This window comes from Acanthamoeba castellanii, assembly GCF_000313135.1.
Source record: "Acanthamoeba castellanii str. Neff unplaced genomic scaffold scf7180000084567, whole genome shotgun sequence".
Taxonomy (NCBI): Eukaryota; Discosea; order Longamoebia; family Acanthamoebidae; genus Acanthamoeba; species Acanthamoeba castellanii.
Genome location: NW_004457516.1, coordinates 86,803 through 104,450, shown reverse-complemented (window position 1 = coordinate 104,450; position 17,648 = coordinate 86,803). Strand labels below are relative to the sequence as shown.

General features: G+C 59.1%; 8 protein-coding genes across 8 annotated transcripts; 7 read left to right on the top strand and 1 right to left on the bottom strand.

The window, feature by feature from the left end:
• Positions 1 to 108: 108 nt before the first annotated feature.
• Positions 109 to 672, top strand: ACA1_037500 (uncharacterized protein; the record flags this gene model as incomplete). Its single annotated transcript, XM_004340907.1, has 1 exon — positions 109 to 672. The coding sequence occupies one exon, from the start codon at positions 109 to 111 to the stop codon at positions 670 to 672; it is 564 nt and encodes a 187-aa protein (XP_004340955.1).
• A 420-nt stretch (positions 673 to 1,092) lies between these two features.
• Positions 1,093 to 3,466, top strand: ACA1_037490 (uncharacterized protein; the record flags this gene model as incomplete). Its single annotated transcript, XM_004340906.1, has 6 exons — positions 1,093 to 1,193; positions 1,307 to 1,428; positions 1,574 to 1,732; positions 1,841 to 1,981; positions 2,061 to 3,131; positions 3,156 to 3,466. The coding sequence occupies 6 exons, from the start codon at positions 1,093 to 1,095 to the stop codon at positions 3,464 to 3,466; spliced, it is 1,905 nt and encodes a 634-aa protein (XP_004340954.1).
• A 368-nt stretch (positions 3,467 to 3,834) lies between these two features.
• ACA1_037480 (homoserine Oacetyltransferase) lies at positions 3,835 to 6,466 on the top strand (the record flags this gene model as incomplete). The annotated part of the gene is made up of 15 exons (XM_004340905.1): positions 3,835 to 3,919; positions 4,060 to 4,157; positions 4,245 to 4,330; positions 4,403 to 4,440; positions 4,508 to 4,602; positions 4,709 to 4,769; positions 4,917 to 4,994; positions 5,102 to 5,176; positions 5,258 to 5,330; positions 5,418 to 5,482; positions 5,577 to 5,696; positions 5,801 to 5,849; positions 5,938 to 6,014; positions 6,123 to 6,197; positions 6,303 to 6,466. The coding sequence occupies 15 exons, from the start codon at positions 3,835 to 3,837 to the stop codon at positions 6,464 to 6,466; spliced, it is 1,239 nt and encodes a 412-aa protein (XP_004340953.1).
• Positions 6,467 to 6,825: 359 nt separating this feature from the next.
• Positions 6,826 to 9,375, top strand: ACA1_037470 (RhoGAP domain containing protein; the record flags this gene model as incomplete). Its single annotated transcript, XM_004340904.1, has 6 exons — positions 6,826 to 6,899; positions 7,108 to 7,396; positions 7,513 to 8,651; positions 8,736 to 8,888; positions 8,957 to 9,162; positions 9,254 to 9,375. 6 exons carry the CDS (start codon positions 6,826 to 6,828, stop codon positions 9,373 to 9,375), a joined length of 1,983 nt encoding a protein of 660 aa, XP_004340952.1.
• Positions 9,376 to 9,899: 524 nt separating this feature from the next.
• ACA1_037460 (ubiquinolcytochrome c reductase complex 14 kDa protein) lies at positions 9,900 to 10,437 on the top strand (the record flags this gene model as incomplete). Its single annotated transcript, XM_004340903.1, has 3 exons — positions 9,900 to 9,981; positions 10,074 to 10,328; positions 10,406 to 10,437. 3 exons carry the CDS (start codon positions 9,900 to 9,902, stop codon positions 10,435 to 10,437), a joined length of 369 nt encoding a protein of 122 aa, XP_004340951.1.
• Positions 10,438 to 10,494: 57 nt separating this feature from the next.
• On the bottom strand, positions 10,495 to 11,144 carry ACA1_037450 (uncharacterized protein; the record flags this gene model as incomplete). The annotated part of the gene is made up of 4 exons (XM_004340902.1): positions 10,495 to 10,605; positions 10,669 to 10,829; positions 10,903 to 10,944; positions 11,006 to 11,144. The coding sequence occupies 4 exons, from the start codon at positions 11,142 to 11,144 to the stop codon at positions 10,495 to 10,497; spliced, it is 453 nt and encodes a 150-aa protein (XP_004340950.1).
• A 1,010-nt stretch (positions 11,145 to 12,154) lies between these two features.
• On the top strand, positions 12,155 to 15,629 carry ACA1_037440 (uncharacterized protein; the record flags this gene model as incomplete). The annotated part of the gene is made up of 16 exons (XM_004340901.1): positions 12,155 to 12,451; positions 12,516 to 12,687; positions 12,773 to 12,791; positions 13,082 to 13,172; positions 13,283 to 13,371; positions 13,464 to 13,590; positions 13,678 to 13,768; positions 13,840 to 13,948; positions 14,053 to 14,170; positions 14,265 to 14,354; positions 14,444 to 14,524; positions 14,627 to 14,731; positions 14,825 to 14,926; positions 15,143 to 15,279; positions 15,370 to 15,480; positions 15,572 to 15,629. 16 exons carry the CDS (start codon positions 12,155 to 12,157, stop codon positions 15,627 to 15,629), a joined length of 1,797 nt encoding a protein of 598 aa, XP_004340949.1.
• A 151-nt stretch (positions 15,630 to 15,780) lies between these two features.
• ACA1_037430 (uncharacterized protein) lies at positions 15,781 to 17,495 on the top strand (the record flags this gene model as incomplete). Its single annotated transcript, XM_004340900.1, has 7 exons — positions 15,781 to 15,873; positions 16,028 to 16,060; positions 16,129 to 16,209; positions 16,311 to 16,436; positions 16,561 to 16,689; positions 16,781 to 17,216; positions 17,308 to 17,495. The coding sequence occupies 7 exons, from the start codon at positions 15,781 to 15,783 to the stop codon at positions 17,493 to 17,495; spliced, it is 1,086 nt and encodes a 361-aa protein (XP_004340948.1).
• Between the last annotated feature and the right edge of the window lie 153 nt (positions 17,496 to 17,648).

Sequence of the window (17,648 nt, the reverse complement as noted above, 5' to 3'; positions counted from 1 at the left end):
TGGGATCAGCAACGATCGCCGCCGCTCCTGCTCCCGTTCACTTCGGCTTCGCGACTGCCCCAGCTGCATCAAGCACGCCGCTACTCCAGCACGCACCTCAGCACTCGAATGCTGGCACCACCTCCGCCTCTTCCGCGACCACTACGAGCGCGCAGTTCCCGTCGTCCACCTTCAGAGACGCCGTCTCGGTGCCCTTTCCTCTCTCCTCCTCTTCTTCTGCCAGCTCTGCCATCAACAACAGCAACAACCCGTTCGCCCCTCTCGAGCACGGCAACGGCATGGGACGGAAACGGCAGTACTTCGAGTTTTTCTTCGATGCTCCGCCCAACCTCACCGTGCCCTCTGGCGGCGCGCTGCCCGCCAACGGCGGCGGCTTCCAGTTCACGCCGTCGTCGCACTCCACCTCGACGTCCATCTCGCCCGCGGCTGCTCCCTCGTCTTCGTCTCTCGTCGGTTCATCGTCGGCCGGCGGCGGCGCAGGCGAGAGCGACGGCGCGATGGACTTCAGCTGCTACGAGCACCAGGTCAAGAGGTATCGAAGGGAGGAGGAACAACAGCAACATCATCAACAACAGCACCATCAGCAGCACAATCCGCCACCGCATCGCACGTCGGCCAACACCTCCTAATCCCTCCGCCTCCACCCTCCTCCTTGCCTCATCATGTACATAACAAGGCCATTGCTTCCCTCTTGCCCCTCCGCCCCAGCCCTGTTCTCCAGTAAAGCCTCTTGTCCACCACAACCTTGTCAGCTGCTACTTGAAATGCCCATGCTGGTGCGGCCGCACGTGAAAGAGAAAGAGAACCAACAGCAGCAGCAACACCAAGCTGTCTGCACGAGCCAGACACTTTAAGTGGGAGTGGGTTCGTCTCGTTTGGTGCCGATGCAGCTGAAGGCGACTTGGTGTTGCATGGCAGACCAAGACGAGAACTGGACCGAGCGCGGTCGTGTGTGATGGCCTCGCGCCCGGAAAAATCCCAGCGATAACGGTGGTGTGTCTTTGAAACAACAAAAGAGGAAGAGAATAGTGGACCATGCTTGAGGTGGGGGGCGGCAAGCCCCTTATGAAGAAGAAGGAGTCGGGAGGCAGCATGAAGGATGCACTCAAGCGACGATTTACCGTGCACAAGCCCCAGTTCACCTCGGACGTCGTAGATGCGTTCGAGAAAATCAAATCCTTTTCTCGAGGAGGGTACGATTCCACTGATTGCAAGTCCAGTTGTACCTCTTGCTCTTTTGCACCATTGATCTCATTCGTTCTTTGGAAATGCTTAATCCCTTCGTAACCGCAATTTAAACACACAGATATCTCTTAAAAATCGAACGCGTGCCAGAGAAGGAGACGAGCAGCGACCACGGTGGCCAGGAGGCGAGCCTTGTGGTCAAGTGGCGCGCTCCCATCGATCACCCCACCTCTGACTGGATCGGTACGCGCCACCTCGTGTCAGCTGAGTATTCGGCCCTTTTATTTTGGGTGCTGCAGGCGTGTGGTGCACGCATTTTGGGTGCTGCTGTGCGGTCGGCAGTGGCAGAGCTCTAACAGTGTCGGCCTTTGCATGATACCACCCACAGGCATATGGCCCATGGGGAGCAGCAGGGCCGTCCGGAAACTGGGTCGAATGATGCAGGGGTCTGATGAGACCCCCACTCGGTCGCACACCAGCCAGCCCGTGGCGGGCAAGTGTTGGGCCTTTGTGCCCAAGGGCAGGAAGGGAATCGTTACATTCTCGGGTACGCTGTCCTTTCGAGCTTCTTCTGAAGTCATCGCGTGGGCGTGTTTGTTGCTCTTGAGGGCGAAAGTCACAGCATACAGTTCTCACGCCCGGAATGTTGTTGTAGGAGATAAGCTACCAGCGTGGGAAGGCCGATTCCGTATCAACTACGTGCTCGAGGGTGATCCTTGGTCGGAGCAAACGATTGCCCTTCAAGGACCCGAGTTCAACATTGTTGACGACAAGTGCGCGCCATGCCCGCGTCAAGGTACGTGTGCGCACAGCGCCTAGGCGAGCAATTTGAGTAGCATTGTGCTCAGTCTCTAATGGGTGGTGCGTCTGTGTAGAACTCAAGGGCAGCTCTGGAGGAGGGCCACTGAGTCCTCGGACCGGTGGTATGACGTTCAGCCTTTCGTACGAGGCGCCAACCGCCGTAGACGAAGAAGAGAAGCAGCGAGCGTGGCGAGAGGATTGGCTGGCGTCGGTGGAGGAAGCTGACCAAGCTCGGTTGCTCGAGTGGGAGGCCAAGCGATTACCGTGCCAGAAGGGCGGGCAAACGCTCGCGGAGGTGACGTTCAAGGTGCCCCAGCAGATTCGATCTCTGCGAAGTCGCAACGACTCGTCATCGGACTCAGACTCGGAAGCGGAGGAAGAGGAACGGGAGGACGAAGAGGGCAGCGGCAGCCGACAGGTGACGTGGAAGGAGAAGGAGCGGACGCTGACGATGAAGAGCGAGGACGGGCGAGGAGTGATCGAGGGCTGGAAAAAGAACTCGCGAGGCGGCAAGAAGGAGCTTCGGCGATCGACGTCGGACAACGAGCCCGGTATCGACGCCGAGGCACCGCGGCTGCAATCGTCGGCGTCGTTCAGCCCCGTGGTGTCCATTATCGACATCGACGGCACCGAGACGGTGGTGAAGGCCCCGAAGGAGAAGCAGGAGCGGCGGCGAGGGGGATCCCTGCGCAGGAAGAAGCCGGAGGCGACCATCGCCCTCACCCACTCGTCACCCTCATCGATCCCCGTGCTCCACCTGAGCCCGACGCCATTCGCCGAGGCCTCGCATTCGCTCGAGTCACTCACGCTGTCGCCCTCTTTCAGCCCGGTATCTTCCGCGGCCTCCTCTCCCGCCGCGCGACCCGCCGTCTTCTGCGAAGAGTCGCCGCCAGCCGACCTCCTCGGCGAGAAGAAATTCAAGTCTTCGATCAAGTCGGCGAAGAAGAAGAAGAAGAAGAAGGAGAGCGCGATCAGGTCGCCCAAGGGGTCCAAGGTGGCCAAGGCCTCCGACGACGCCAAGCAGCAACAGCAACAGCCGACGCACACGACCACCACCACCACCACGAGCAGCGGCGCTACTACCAGTGGCAGCGATGTGGTAGTGCGACCAGCTCCGGGGCCATCGGTGGAGAGCGATGAGCCACGTACGTTGCGGAAGAGCAGCACAGGAAGCGAGCGGAGTCGCGGCGCGACGACGATGGAGCGGGCGAAGACGAAAGCCACGGCGGATGAGCTGAAGCAAAAGAAGAAGTGGCAGGAACAGAAGAAGGACGGTCAAGTAGAGGAGGAGCTCATCACGATGCAGCGAGGTGAACACCGCGACCTATTTGGAGTGACGGAGCGCTACCAGATCGAGATGGGCAGAGTGACCTTCTCGGAGGAGTTCATCTTCTACTTCCTCATCTTCGCCCTCGTCGTCTTCCTCATCTTCCACAACGCCTTCCACGAACTGCGACTGGTCCTCATCGGCCACAAGTGACCCCACCGCCCGCCGCCAGCTTCTTTTCTTCGTCGGCCATGCGGTCGCCCCTGTACATGCCGTGCTTAATTTATTGACATTTTCGAAAATAAAATATGAAACAAGAAAAACGTCATTTATCATTCTTGCTCGTCTGCGCAGTGTAGAGAGGGAATTGGTGTGTGTGTGCAGGTGATGGCACGATTGTGGAACGAATCCGAGAGACCCATCAGGTAACCTGCCTTGCGCACCTGACAAAGAGCACAGCCACAAGGGGTACGGTAGTGCTCGATCCGGACCCCGCACAAGCATTAGGCGATCTTGGGACATTCCGCCGCGGCCAAATACAAAAACAATAATTTTCTGGCGAAGTCTGTCACAACAGGCAGATGCGTCGCCGGCTGGTAGTGGGCGCTGCAAGCACCTGGGCAGCTGGCTTGCCGCAGGGCGCTGCAGCCACCTTTCGGGCCGCCCGTGTGCGCCCCTTTACGCGCTGTTTGGCAACCAGTACTGCCCCCCCCCACACAGTCTTTTTTCCGTTACGCCCCGACCGTGCCCCGTGTGTTGCGCTCACCGTTCGCCCCCCCCCCGGGGGGCAAACCAAACTGCTGCAGAAGTGGAGAAGGCGACCATCTTCGCCACCAGCAAGGGACGCAAGGTCAGGCGCATACAGCGACCCTTCACTCTCGAGCTGGGCGGCACGCTTCCCGAGGTGCGCCATCCTCTGTCTGTGCCCGACAGACCACTTCATCTCTTCCCGCTCTTCCTCTCGCCTCATTCTCTGTGAGTGCTCCGGCAGCTGGAAATCGTGTACGAGGAATGGGGAAACGCGCACAACCCGGTCGTGCTCCTCTTCCCCTCCCTATCCGTCGGCTCGCACGCCAGGTACACACTCTCTGCTCCGCCAGCAGCTGCCCGATAACCTCGACGCTTTCATTTCTCGTGATTGCGCAACAGATCAAGCGTGGACGATCCGACGGCAGGCTGGTGGGAAGGTGCGCCTCACAGTGAAGCCCCCCCCCTTTTGATCTCGTCACTGAACTCCACTCGTGTGCGCAACAGCCATGCTCGGTCCCTCCAAGGGGATCAGCACGGAGAAGTTTCGGGTTATATGTCCCGCAGGCTTGGGGTCTCCCTTTGGCTCCACCTCCCCCCTGGTAATGCCATCAATCGCTCGCTTTGGAGGCCTTCAAGCAGCAGTCGCGGTCTCGCATCTGACATCGGCGCTGGTGCGTATCGCTGTGTGATGCTCGTCTCTCCCAGAGTATCAATCCGGCCACGGGCAAGGCCTACAACGGCACCTTCCCTCAGATCACGCCCAGAGGTACATGACAGACCGAGAGCGTGGGTCCACGCGTGTGCATGTGTATGAGTGTGTGCGCGCGTGTGTGTATGAGTGTGTGCGCGTGTGTGCGTGCGTGTGCGCGTGTGTGTCACCTTGATCGTAATCTTGTGGTGGTTCCGGTGCTAGACATGGCGCGAGCGCATATGGCCCTGCTGGAGAGCTTGAGTGTACATAAAGCCCACGCGCTCGTGGGCGCTTCGCTGGGTACTAATACCCCGCTCTCTCTCTCTCTCTCTCTCTTTGCCACACTTTAACGCGTTGCTCTGTCTCTGACGCTGACCCGCTGACGAATGAATGTCACCGTTCGCCAGGCGGGTGCGTGGCGCTGTCGTTTGCCTCCGAGTATCCAGACTTCGTCGACAACCTCTGCGTCATCTCCTGCACCGGTATGACCAACAAGCCGGTATGAGTTGTGGACGTACAATATGGGCGGCACTCACCCGTTCGGTCCTGCGGCAACGCAACAGGCAAATCAACGCCGGGGAGTGTGGCCTTGCGGCACATACAAAGGCAGGCCGTGCTGAGGGACCCGAACTACTGGTACTCTTAGTGCCCTTCTTTTTTTATTATTATTTATTGGTGGAGGCGAACACAAGACAGCCCACCATCATCACACCGACATCACAGCAACGGCAACTACCGAGAGCAGGGCGTCAACCCCTCCAACGGCATGGCTGTGGCACGACAACTGGGTATGTCTGCGCTGCGGGGGTGGTGGCCGTCAGAGGACCCCGAGGTCACCTAAGCTCACATTGTTCCCCCATTTCTTGGCCTCGCCTTTCCTAGGAATGGTGACTTATCGAACGAGAGAGGAATTCAACCAACGCTTCAGCTGGGATGCGGCTGGCCCCTACCACCTCGGCGACGCCATCAACTTCGAAGTGGAGTCGTATCTCCAAAACAAAGGTTCGCCGTACTGCACCAGGGTCGCCGTCGTTGGTGCCATTCCACCGCGATTGCGATTGAGGAAAGAATGTGGTAGGTCTGACCCACTCAATCCGCATCCACAGCCGGTTCGTTCGTCGACAACTACGATCCCAACAGCTACCTCTTACTCTCGTACGCACCACCAGTACTGATGATTATATATTTTTATTTTATATTTGTGAGCCGGGCCCTCATCGGTGCTGCTTGGGGGGGGGGGCAGGAAATGCACGGACCTCATGGACCTGGGCCGAGGCCACAAGAACTTCTCCGAGGGGCTGCTCCGCATCAACTCAAAGGGTGCGTAGCGCTCGCATAACCCTTCGTGTGACCGCGCATTCACGGGTTGGCCTGTGATTCGCTAACTCGACTCTCTCTATATATCGACGAATCCTGGGTTCAACCCAGTCATGATCATGGGCGTCGATTCGGATTTCCTCATTCCACCATCGGAGCAGCAGTACATGCACCATCTCCTGCAAGGTGCGCTCACTCACCCCGGAGGCTCTTCTGTTCGTTCCGAGCAACGTTGTGTTCTCTCTCCTGAGAGAGCTGAAATGTGTTCACGTTTGCCATGACCTTGCCCAGCCCACGGCAAGGACGTGCGACTGCGGACCTGCGGCTCGATCTACGGCCACGACGCCTTCCTGCTGGACATGGGCTGGTTCCTCCCGCACATCCGGGACTTCCTGGAGCATGACCACCAGCGCCACCACCACCACAGCCACCCCGCCTTCGTCCATCCCAACTAGAGTTACCTGGGCACGGAATCGGTCAGATGTCATGACCTTTACAGCGCTGTCGAGGGATCTCGTGTGCAGCACCAGCAACACACGACACCACCAAACACAAAACACGACACAACCGCAACTTGCCGCTGCCCGGAATGAAAGGCATGCACGAGCGCATTCCTCTCTTAATTAATAGGTTCCAACGGGTTGTTGGGTACTTCGTCGCTTTCTGCGTGTTATCCTGGACTGCTGGTTCTCGCCCCCCTCGCTGGAAAAGAAAGAGAGAGGAGCCGGGAGGAGGAAACTGTGGAGCCGTGGCAGGTGACGACGGAGCACCAGGAGGAGAAGGAGAGGATTTTTTTGCAACAAAGAAAAGAGAGATGGCCGAGAGCGGAGGCGGAGAGACCGTTTTCTATGCCCGCGCCCTACAAAACTGGAAGAGCAAGGACAAAGGGTACCCCCCTCGTGATTAATTTATATATTTCATTTCTTTTATTTGATTTTAGTATTACTCGTGGCCTCACTCAGTTTCCACCAGTTATTTATTTATTTATTTATTTATTTCCTTTTACGCGTTACGGTGTTAGCCCAATTCTCATAATACATCCAATAATTCTTTGGCACACCACCAACCGCAACAACTAAAACCATCAAATGTAAAGGGCGCTGTCTCTGTCAAAGGGCGGGCTGGTGAAGGTGCTGTCGGGGTCGGCGGACGGCGAGAAGTTCTTTGGCGAGGTCGGGAAGAAGAAGGGCTGGTTTCCGCAGATCTACGTCAAGCGTGAGGCGGCCGGCGGGATCGTGCAGTCCTTCCGTCCGAGTGGCGGCGACTCCGGCGACGGCGACAGTAGCCCTCCCGCCATCAGCGGACCCACCCACGTGCGCCAACACTCACAGAGCCTCGAGACCCTCTCCCTGCTCGCCGATCAGCTCCCGCCCAACGCCATCGCCGTACGCGCCTTCTTCGCTTTCGTTCTTTTTAGTCGCCTTCGCTCTTTCCCTTTCGCTTTCGTTCTCCGATCGCCGGTGCTTGCTGAGAAACTAAACTCTTTGGCCGTCGGGTGCAGGACCTCGGAGATGGCAAGGCGAAGGAGGAGGCCGCCGGCGCGCCGCAGGATGATGGCGAAGGCGGGTCGGGCTCGCGCATACTGAAGCGATCGGTCACCGTGAACCACCTGCGCCAGCAGAGCGCCGGGGGCTCTGCGGAGGACCGGATGCGGCTGGACGACATTTTGCGGGGCAGCGGCGGCCGGTTCCTGGGGCGCAGCCTCGAGCAGCCGCGGATTCCGGAGGTGGGCGAGGAGGAGTACGCGGCCGGCGCGCAGGACAGCGACCACAGCGGAGTGGACAAGCTCACCGAGGAGCAGAACGCGGCCATCGCGCGGCTCAAGCGCAACCGCACGCTGCCGCACCTGCGGCCGCCGATGCCCTCCGTCTCACACTCGCCCGTAACGATGGCCTTCTCCAATCCGGCCCTGTCGCCGTCGTCCATCTCTATGACCGCGTCAGCGCCCGTGTCGCCGCGCTCGTCGTCGCCGCGCACCAGCCTGCGCCCGATCCTGCACAACGGCACCACCTCGCACTCCTTCGGCACTCTCCCGCTCAACGCGCTCGGCTCTCCCTCCGGCGCAGGAGGACCCTCTTCGCCGCGCTCCCGCGTGATGTCGGTCTACCAGCCGCTGTCGCAGCCTTCGTCGCCGACGTCATCGTCGTCATCGCCCCCGGCATCTCTCTCCTCCAACCCGCTCGAGTCCCCGCGCCGCACGCGCTCCTCGTCATCGCACTCGGCGCCGCACCCGGTCATCACCTCCATCTTCCCGCAGCGCTCGCTGTCGATGGAGGCGCAGGCCGTGCAGCAGTCGTCAATGAACAACGGGCCGTCGCCGCTATCGAAGCTTGGCGCCACGTCGACGTCGTCGCGTCGGCAGAGCAAGTCGCATCGGGATGAGAAGAAGGAGGAGAAGAAGAAGAAAAAGGAGGAGAAGAAGGAGAAGCGCGAGGGCAGCCGGCGGAAGCCCAACCCGAAGAAGGGCAGCACACGGCAGCCCGGACGTGCGTCGGGCAAGGAGGTGTTCGGCGTCTCGCTCGAGGAGCTGATGCAGCGGCAGCGACTGGACCATCCGCACCTCCAGGTGCCTATCGTGCTGCTCAACTGTGCACACGCCATCATTCTCCTCGAGGGCCACAAGAAGGAGGGCATTTTCAGGTAACCATACGACACACACGGCACAACCTGCCGCCACCACCGCCTTTTCCATGGCTATCGAGGCTTAGTGCTGCTCGCACACAGGATTTCGGGCAACGCGCACAATTTGGAGGCACTGAAGGAGACGATACGAGAGCAGGAGTATGCCGACGACTTCCTCGACGCCCACAACGCTGCATCGCTCATGAAGCTCTGGCTATCGTCGCTCCCGCAATCCCTCATCCCCGACACCCTCACGTACGCTTCGCTCCGTCCTTGCCCGCCGCGGGCGTCGGTCAGTGGCTTACCTTCTCTTCTCTCGCCAGGCAACGATGCACGGAGAGCATCGGCGATCCCGAGAAGAGCCTGGCGATCGTGAGCGAGATGCCGGAGATCAACCAGAAGACGCTCGGCTACGTGATCCAGTTCCTGCAGCAGCTCATCCTCCCCGAGAAGGCCGTCACCAAGATGGACGAGGACAACTTGGCGATGACCCTCGTCCCAGTCATCTTCGACCAGAACGGCGCAATCGGTACGCACGCACGCACGCACGCACGCGTGTTGGTTGAGCACGACCCGCTGAGCCTTTTCGTCTTCGTCTTCGTCTTCCTTGTTGTTGTTAGGCGACATGGCGGAGATCGTGAAGCAGACGCAGCTGCAGAAGATGTTTGTGGTCAATCTCCTCCAGCACATGCAGTTCGCCACGCCTCTCGCGTGGAAGACTTTGAAGACGCCATCGAGGTGATCAACATCAAGACCGCGGCCAACCAGCAGATGGCCCGCGAGCTCAAGAAGAAGGGCAAGGCCGGCGGGCTCATCGGCGGCCTGGTGAAGCCCTTTTCGCCGGGGGAGAAGGCCAGCAAGGAGGGCGCGCAGTACAACACCTACCACCCGTCGTCCGGTCCACTCGCCTCGCCGCGATACGAGGACCTGTCGAGCAGCGGCAGCGGGGCCGTCGTGGAGGAGGTGACCACCGAGGAGGAGACCGAGGAGGAGGACGAGCTGTACGAATTCGGATGAGAGCGCAGGCTACCACCACCCCGTATGGGGACCGCGGGCTGGCCAACATCTTTAGTTGTAAATCTATAACCCTTCGTTAGGAATACTGTGTGTAAGCATCATCACTTCCTCCTCTCCGTTTACAAGTGTGCATTGGTCGCAGAGTCAGTTGTGTTGCTGGCTGTCGGAGACTTTCGTGAGCAAAACAAAAAACAAAATTATTTTAGCGTCATTTTCACGACAGACACGCAGATTCGATTTGTCAATTCAATGGCGGCACGCAAGGGCAGCAGCGGTTTCCTCTCTCGCATCTCTTCCTCCTTCAAGCCCGTCTCTGGCTACCAGGCCTACGGTACGGCGCCACGACGTCGATGTTTCCCTCGCACTCCGGAGCGTTGCTGCTTTTCCTCACATCCCCCCCTCCCTCAATTTCTCATCGTGCAGGTCTCAGGCTCGAGGATTTCTACAATGCCGAGAACCCCGAGATCCAGGAGGTGCTGAGGAGGCTCCCCAACAAGACCAAGGAGGAGAGGGACCTCAGGATCCGTCGCGGTCATGAGCTCCACTTGAAGGGCACTACCCTGCCCGAATCGTCGTGGACCACCCCTGAGGAGGATGGTCAGACCTACATGGAGCCCTACATGAGCGAGGTTGTCCAGGAAATCGAGGAGAGGAAGGACTTCCGGGCCGACTTCTTGCGTACGAACCCCCCCCCGCCGATTTATTGGATGCTGCGAGCCTCCGGCTCACTCGCGCGTCTTGTTGTGTGGCTGCAGTCCCCGTGGAGAAGAGGCACAAGCGCAAGTAGATGGAGCTGTTGTGATTATTGCAGAATAAATTGTGCGTATCTACATCTACCTCTACATCACGCCTCTTCATTCTTCCAAGCAAGCAAAGCATCGGAAATGAACGACGCTCGCGGTCTCTTGCCTTGAGTGATCTCATTATGGGGATCCTTCAGCACGGACCATTCGCCCTGCACACACGCCGGCGATTAATGTCGTGTGCACGAGAGATTGGCAGGGTGAGGGAGCCAAACCTCTGGCCCCTTAGGGAAATCGGCGGGTATGTCTATCTCATCGCTCCAGACGACAGATTCGACATTTCCGCCCTCCTTCTTGCAGATGACGACGATGCAGGCCGCATCCACCCACTTGAGCTGTCCCTCGTGCTCGACTTGGTACATCCCATTCTCAATACCTACCCACAAATCTGCGTCTGTGGTAGAAGGTCAGCTGAGACCGTTGTGGCAGGCAGCAACAGGCCTGCGTACCGGGCTTGGCCTTGTGCGCCTCCACCGCTCTGTGCCGAGCCCCTGCATCGGAGGGGTTGTGCGTGAGCGTCGAGTGTCGTGGCACACAGCAGCGTGTGCTTACCTTCTTCCGTTTGAGGGCGGCCCACGGGCTGGGGTGGTACTGCTGACACCACCTCCACACCGCTGACTGAGGCGTCAGGGTACACCTTCTGCAGAGCCGCCAGCTTTATGGCACTTGCGGACCCGACCACCACCTTCATGGTACAGTTGACTGTTGTCGGCGTGCGTTGCTGGCTTTGCGTGTTTGACCAGAGAAAAGAGAAGGGAAAAATCCAATGTGACCGGTGCAGTGTCCCTCAAGGAAGTGTAACAATCCGAGTCACGCGCAGCGGGCGGTTGTAGATACATACTTGTACAAAGGCTTACAGGGTGCTCCAGACAAACACCAGCGCCAAGTGACACAACCTTATGGTTTAATTTTACTCTGTTTTCCCTTTTTTGGGCTAAATCATTTCCTGTAATTAAAAAATTGGGCCTTTTGTCTGTACTTGCTGAACGGCGCCAAACTTGTTTGCCACAAGAATGAGGAGATCATCGAGGAGAAAGCGCGAGGAGGAGCCGGGAGAAGAGGAGGAGGAAGAGGTGGCGCCTCCCCCGCCGAAGCGAAAGGCGCCGGCCAGGAAGGCCAGTGTCAGAAACAAACAGAAAACAAGAGGAAGACGAAGATGAACAAGAAGTGGCGGAAGCAGCTCCGGTAGCCAAACGTACATCGGCAAGATTGAGAGGTAAGGCGGCACCCAAGGAAGAAGTCGTGGCACCTCCGCCGATCCAGCCCAAGCCCGGCCGTGGGCGGATCCTGACGCGGATCAACAGGGCGCGTGCCGAAGAAGAGGCCAAGCAGCGCCGAGAAGCCCGGGCTGCGGCTGCTGCTGAAAAGGAAGCGGCGGAGGCGAAGCAGGCCGAGGGTGGAGAAGCCGAGGCGACAGCGGCGGCGACGAGTGGCGAGGCAGGTCGACCGAAGCTGCAGCGTACGTCGAGCTTCTCGCGGAACGATTTGTTGAACTCGTCATTTCGCGATCTGTTTGGGTTGCTCAAGCGCCGCCATGCACCCTCCGCCTCGGCAGCCAAAGACCTGGTACCCCTCTTCCCTACCCTCTTCTCCCTCGACCACGAATATATATATTTTTTAAAAAAATATATTTCTTTTATTTGTATTTCATTCAATATGTAATTATGCATGGCTAATTAGTGTGTGCACACCAGGAGGAGAATGTGGACCGATGGCTCATGGATCCGGCCACGGGCGAGTTTCCAGACAGGTGCGTGGTTCAGCTTGAAGACGATCGTCTGGTGGTGTGCCCACTCTGAGGGTTCAGGCTCACTGTCGCCGTTCTCTCGTTGCAGGTGGGTGCTGCTCAACCACCATCACTGGGCGGTGAGCTTTGTGCGGCCCGATAAGCTGCTGTGTACCGCCGACGAGGAGGAAGAGATGGAATCGCTGCAGCTCATGCCATCGGTTCAAGTGTTCTCGCAAAAGGGGCCAGGCAGACGGAGAGTCAAGAACTCAGTACGTCTTTCGTCGTCGTCGTGGTTGCTGCGGCTTCCTGACCTTGGGGTTCACTCGTGTGCAGGGAGTGTTCGAGCAAAAGAAGCGGAAGGCCAAGGGCAAGCTCATAGACGAAGTCAGTGAAGAGGACGATGAGCACATTCCGCTCTACCTGGACCCGCCCGACGACGGCACCTGTTGCATAGATGAACTCCCTGCCGAGACCCTGCTGCACATCTTCTCCTTCATTCCCACTGGTCCGCATGCGCCGTCTCCACCACGACCCCTCCCCCACACCGCAGCTTTTGTGAGTTTCCTCACACCTCGTCTATATGTACACAGGTGCAATGGGGCGGGCCATGTACGTCTGTCGTACGTGGTGGGCCATTTTGAACGACAACCACTTGTGGAAGCAGCAGGCACTGCCACCACCAACCCTGTTCACTCCCCTCCACACTCCACACTCACATGCTTACCCCGCGTGTTGTTGGCTGTGGTGTGCTGTAGTGCGTGGCCGTCGAGGCCAGGGAAGGTGGTCCCTGGGAACCGAGGGCTCTACGGCGCCAGCAGCGTTAATAACCTGTACACATGCTCACATGTGAACTTGCATTCACCCATTCATTACTGACAACTGTGGCTAAATGTGCTCAGTGTCTACGCTATCGGCAAGCCCTTTACGGCGTGGGAGCCAGATACGGAAGAGCCTGCGCAAGTGCGGAACGACGTCTTCGGTCGCCCACTGGTACCGTGGCCCTCCCGTACCGCACTCGTGCCCCTCGATGGGTTGTTTGAGCTCACCACGACATCCCTTACGGACGTGCGAAGCCCCCGACGAAGGCCCACTTCGAAGAGTGCCAGATATGGAGCGCGGAAAAGAGGGCCAACATCGTTAGCGTCAAGAGCCTTGGCCGCGAGAAGGAGGCCGACCAAGGATACATCAAGTGCGTGCCGCTCTCCGTGTCGTATTCGCTCAACACGACCGACACCCGATCGACATTGTGAGCTCACTGTGGATCGCGGTCGGTTCACGCAGGATACCGTTCATGTGGTATTACAGGTCCAACTACACGGTCAATGGTGTCCACGAGATCACGTTCACGAAATACTCGGAGCCCTGGTGGTTTGCCCGGTACCAGACTAAGTCGACGTTCGAGAACAAGGTACGGCTGTACCAGACGATGCCGGCTCAGCCGCTCTTAGCTTGGCTCACACCCTATGCGCTTCTTGCCTCTTCCTCCAATGCTCAGTCTGAGCCGTTCCACAACCCCGATCTGTGGCGCTGGCGGCTGGTGCGCTCCGATGAAAACGAGGTGACCGGCTTTGTGCAGTTCAACATCGGTACTCGAGTCCCTCATCTGGCGCGCGAAAGTGAGTGCTGACCGCGCTTTGGTGCGCTGTCTGCGGCACAGGCCACTTCGAGCAGTTGGTCAAGGAGGGCAGGTGGCAAACCGAGCTACACAAGGAGGAGCTGGAGCTGCTCATCACGCTGCTCACGCAGTCGTACAACATCGATTGCGCGTACGGCATCACCCTCCCCCATTCACCCCCTGGACACCTCATGTCTCCCCCCCGGTGCCATAGTCCACCCCACTGACCGGGTGTCGATGCGTGGCAACATACAGACTCTACGAGCAACAGACCATACCTCGGTGGATGCAGAACAAAAAGCAGGAGGAGAAGCGAAAGCGGAGGCAGTCGGCGTCGCAGGACGGATCGCAGGAGCTCATTAGCGGGGACGCGGTACAGTTGCCTCCTTTTACTCGGAAAGAAGGCCCTCGATGGAGGCCTATCTGTGAACGTGATCAAGCGCTGACCAGTTCGCCTCCCAATCAAGGCCGCTGTGGAGCCCTTCCGCGTGGAGCAGCCACATGGAGTCGACATTGAGCTGTACTCCTACCAGAGGGAAACGCTCACGTGGATGAAGGTGCGCCGGCGACCTTCCTCCTCCCAGCCTTCTCCCTCTCCGCGCCAAGGGCAAACGTTTTCTCAACGCCTCTGTCTCGTTCCTGACAGGAAGTCGAGGAGATGGTGAGCAGAGGTCTGGGCTGGGAGGTGGTCCGCCTGCTGTCCTGGGAAGAGCAGACCGGAAGTCGGGTGCGCCCAAAGCCAGTTCCCTCCACGCCGCTAAGATCTCGAGATCAATTGGGCGAAACCTTGGACCAGCGCTTACACACGCACACAACACACGACACACAGGTGCTGTTTGACGAGGACGCCACGATTCATACCTACTCCACGCTCGACAAGGCCAAGCACCTGCGCACCCTGGTCACGCGAGGTGGCATGCTGGCCGACGAAATGGTATGTGCGCCTCCTTTCGTCGCCTCGCTCTCGAAGTCCTCACTACTCACTCACCGTGTGCTGCCGTGGCGGTATCTGTGTCTTATCACCCAGGGCCTGGGCAAGACTCTGGTCGTGCTTTCGCTCATCGCGATGCAGAAGGCAAACGTGGACAAGATCATCGCTCGCGATGACGAATTGCGTCCGCTGGACGAGGTTTCTGCCCCCTCCCCCTCTCTTATTTAACGGCCTTTCAACTGCTGGGGGGCGCCTCACTCGTAATTTGCGTCCTCGTAGAACACCTTCCGTTCGAAAGCCACCCTGGTCGTGTGCCCCAACCATCTCTGTAAGCAGGTGCGACTGCAGTGCGCGCACCCCAACCACGCGGTTGTGTCGACGCTCACACTTTGTGGCCTCCCCCGACACGTGCAGTGGGAAAATGAGATCAAGAAGCACACCAACCCGCGGCTCAAGACCTACGTGGTCAACACGGCCCGCGGCCACGAGAAGATCTCCTACAAGGATGTCATCAACGCCGACGTGGTGATCGTGTCGTTCACATTCCTCAGGTCCGTACTACCCTTGTTCCTCTCCTGCAACGCGCCAGCCACCGGAGGGGTGAAGTAAAGTCGTCTAACATGCGCCGTGTGACGCAACAGCAACCGTATCTACCTCACCACCAGCCCGTCCTGCACCCCGGCGCAGGTCAAGAGCCAATCAGGCGACTTCGACCCGCTCCGCGCGTTCTCTCCGGTCTTCCACCAGTTCAGGTACCTGACCGCCGTATGCGCACGCGACGATGTGCCCAGCATCACCCGTGGCGGTGTTGTAAAACATTTTTGCTATCTGGCACATGCGCAGGTGGCTCCGCATTGTGCTCGACGAGGGCCACGAGGTCATGTCCGATGCCGAGGGCTGAGCCCATCCTCGGCGTCATGAGCGACTACCAGTCCGTCTTCAGGTATTTTTCCTTAGCCTTAGCCTTTGCCAGCAACATCGTGCCCCTGACTGACTGATCGACCTGCGCGATTCTCCCGGGGCCAAGGTGGTACGTCACGGGAACGCCCTTCATGGCCGGCGTCAACTCCCTGCGCGGGGTGTTGTCCTACCTGCAGGTCCAGATCAAGGAGGACGACAGGAGCAGCCGCACCTATACACCCAACGTACGCTCATCCCCCCCTCTTTTTTTTATTCGTCAACCACTTGCTTCTCCCCACGAGTGCTCTGCCGGTGGTTGGATTGTGTGTGGGCTCACGCGAGCTCGCCATGGAATGTCTTTTTTATGCTCTGTTTGCCTGCTCGACCGAAAACCAACAGAGCGCCTCCACCCTCCGGGCCATTCTCGAGAGGGTACGGTCCTTGCTGCTCTTGGCCTCTCCCCTGCTCGGGCGCCGCTCACACTGTCGCACGTGGTGCAGGAGGCCATGCGCAACCTCTACTGCAGGCACACCAAGGCCAGCGTCGGCACCGAGTACACCCTGCCTGGCGTCGACGAGGAGGTACGCAATATTGGCGGAGACCCTGACCCACTGCGCGCGATGGCTGACCGACCACTCTTGCTGCTGGCTTCGTCTTCGTTCTTCTTTACTGTCTTCTTCAGGTCATCTTGATCAGGCACACGGAGGTGGAAAAGGCCCTGTACGAGGTGGCGCGAGTGGAGGGTCGCGACAAGGAGATGTTCCAGCTGTGCAGCCACCCCCAGATCTCCAACAACCAGTGCAGGCACGTACACCCCAGGACGCGCCTGCGCGCGCACGCACGCGCACTCACTCATGAGCTCGGCCTGTATGCGTCTTGTGTGACTTGGCCTCGGAATTGTGCGTCTATGCAGAGTCTTGGGCTCGGGGCAGATGGACCTGGACGACATCTTCCAGCAGGTCCTGAAACACAAGCTCGAGCAGATCAAGGACGCGGAGAAAGAGTTGGAAGAGACCGTGACCGACCTCGCAAAGCACCAGCGTAGGCTCAAGCAAATCCAGGTGCGACTCTTCTTCCTGTTGCGCGTTGCGTTTGTCGAGTGTCGTGTCGTGTCGTGCCAGGCCATCGGTCTGACCAGCGTTTCTTGCTCAGGTCGAGTTCGAAGCCGAGGTGAGGAAGGATCCCAACTGGAAGCCCAGCCGCACGCAGAACGACCGCAAGCGGGGCATGGAGCTCACCATCCGCCGGGAGGGCAAGGCCATCACCAAGCTCGAGAAGGACCTCGTGGCCTACCGCAAGTCGCTCGACGTGCTGGCGCAGATGAACCGCAAGCAGGGCTCCACCGCCGCGGCCTCCACGTCGTCCGACGCGATGGACGAGGAACAACGCGATGCGGCGGCCGACAAGCAGGTCTCTGCGGTGCCCAACGCGCGCTTCATGTCGTCGGATGAGGTCGACGAGTCGCTGGTCCAGCGCTACGGCTCCAAGATGGCGCACCTCTTCGTGTACGTCAAGGAGCTGGTCGAGAACGATGACAGCAACCGCGTCATCATCTTCTCGCAGTGGGACAAGATGCTGGGTCACGTCGGTACGCACACACCGCACACACACGAGACACGAGACACGACACCGGCGGAAATCTAATCATCGGCGATGTGCACACATCTAACTTCATGCAGGCGAGATCTTGGAGGACAACGGCATCGCCACCGTGTCCTGCCGGGGCAATGTGTACCAGCGCAACAAGGCCATCAGCGCCTTCCAGAACGCCGACGCGTCGGAGGACCAGCCCCGCGTTCTCATGCTCTCCCTGGTTCGTGTTCTCTCCTCTCTCTCCCCCAATGCGAGAAAGGTGGGCCTGAGGTGACGTGGTCTGTCGCCGACAACAGGAAAACGCGGCGTCGGGGACCAACCTGACTGGGGCGACCCACATCCTGCTGGTCGATCCCATCTCCGGATCTCGTAAGCGTGCGCGCGCTATTGAAGCCCAGGTCCCCCGCCCACTCCCTCCCACTTGTTC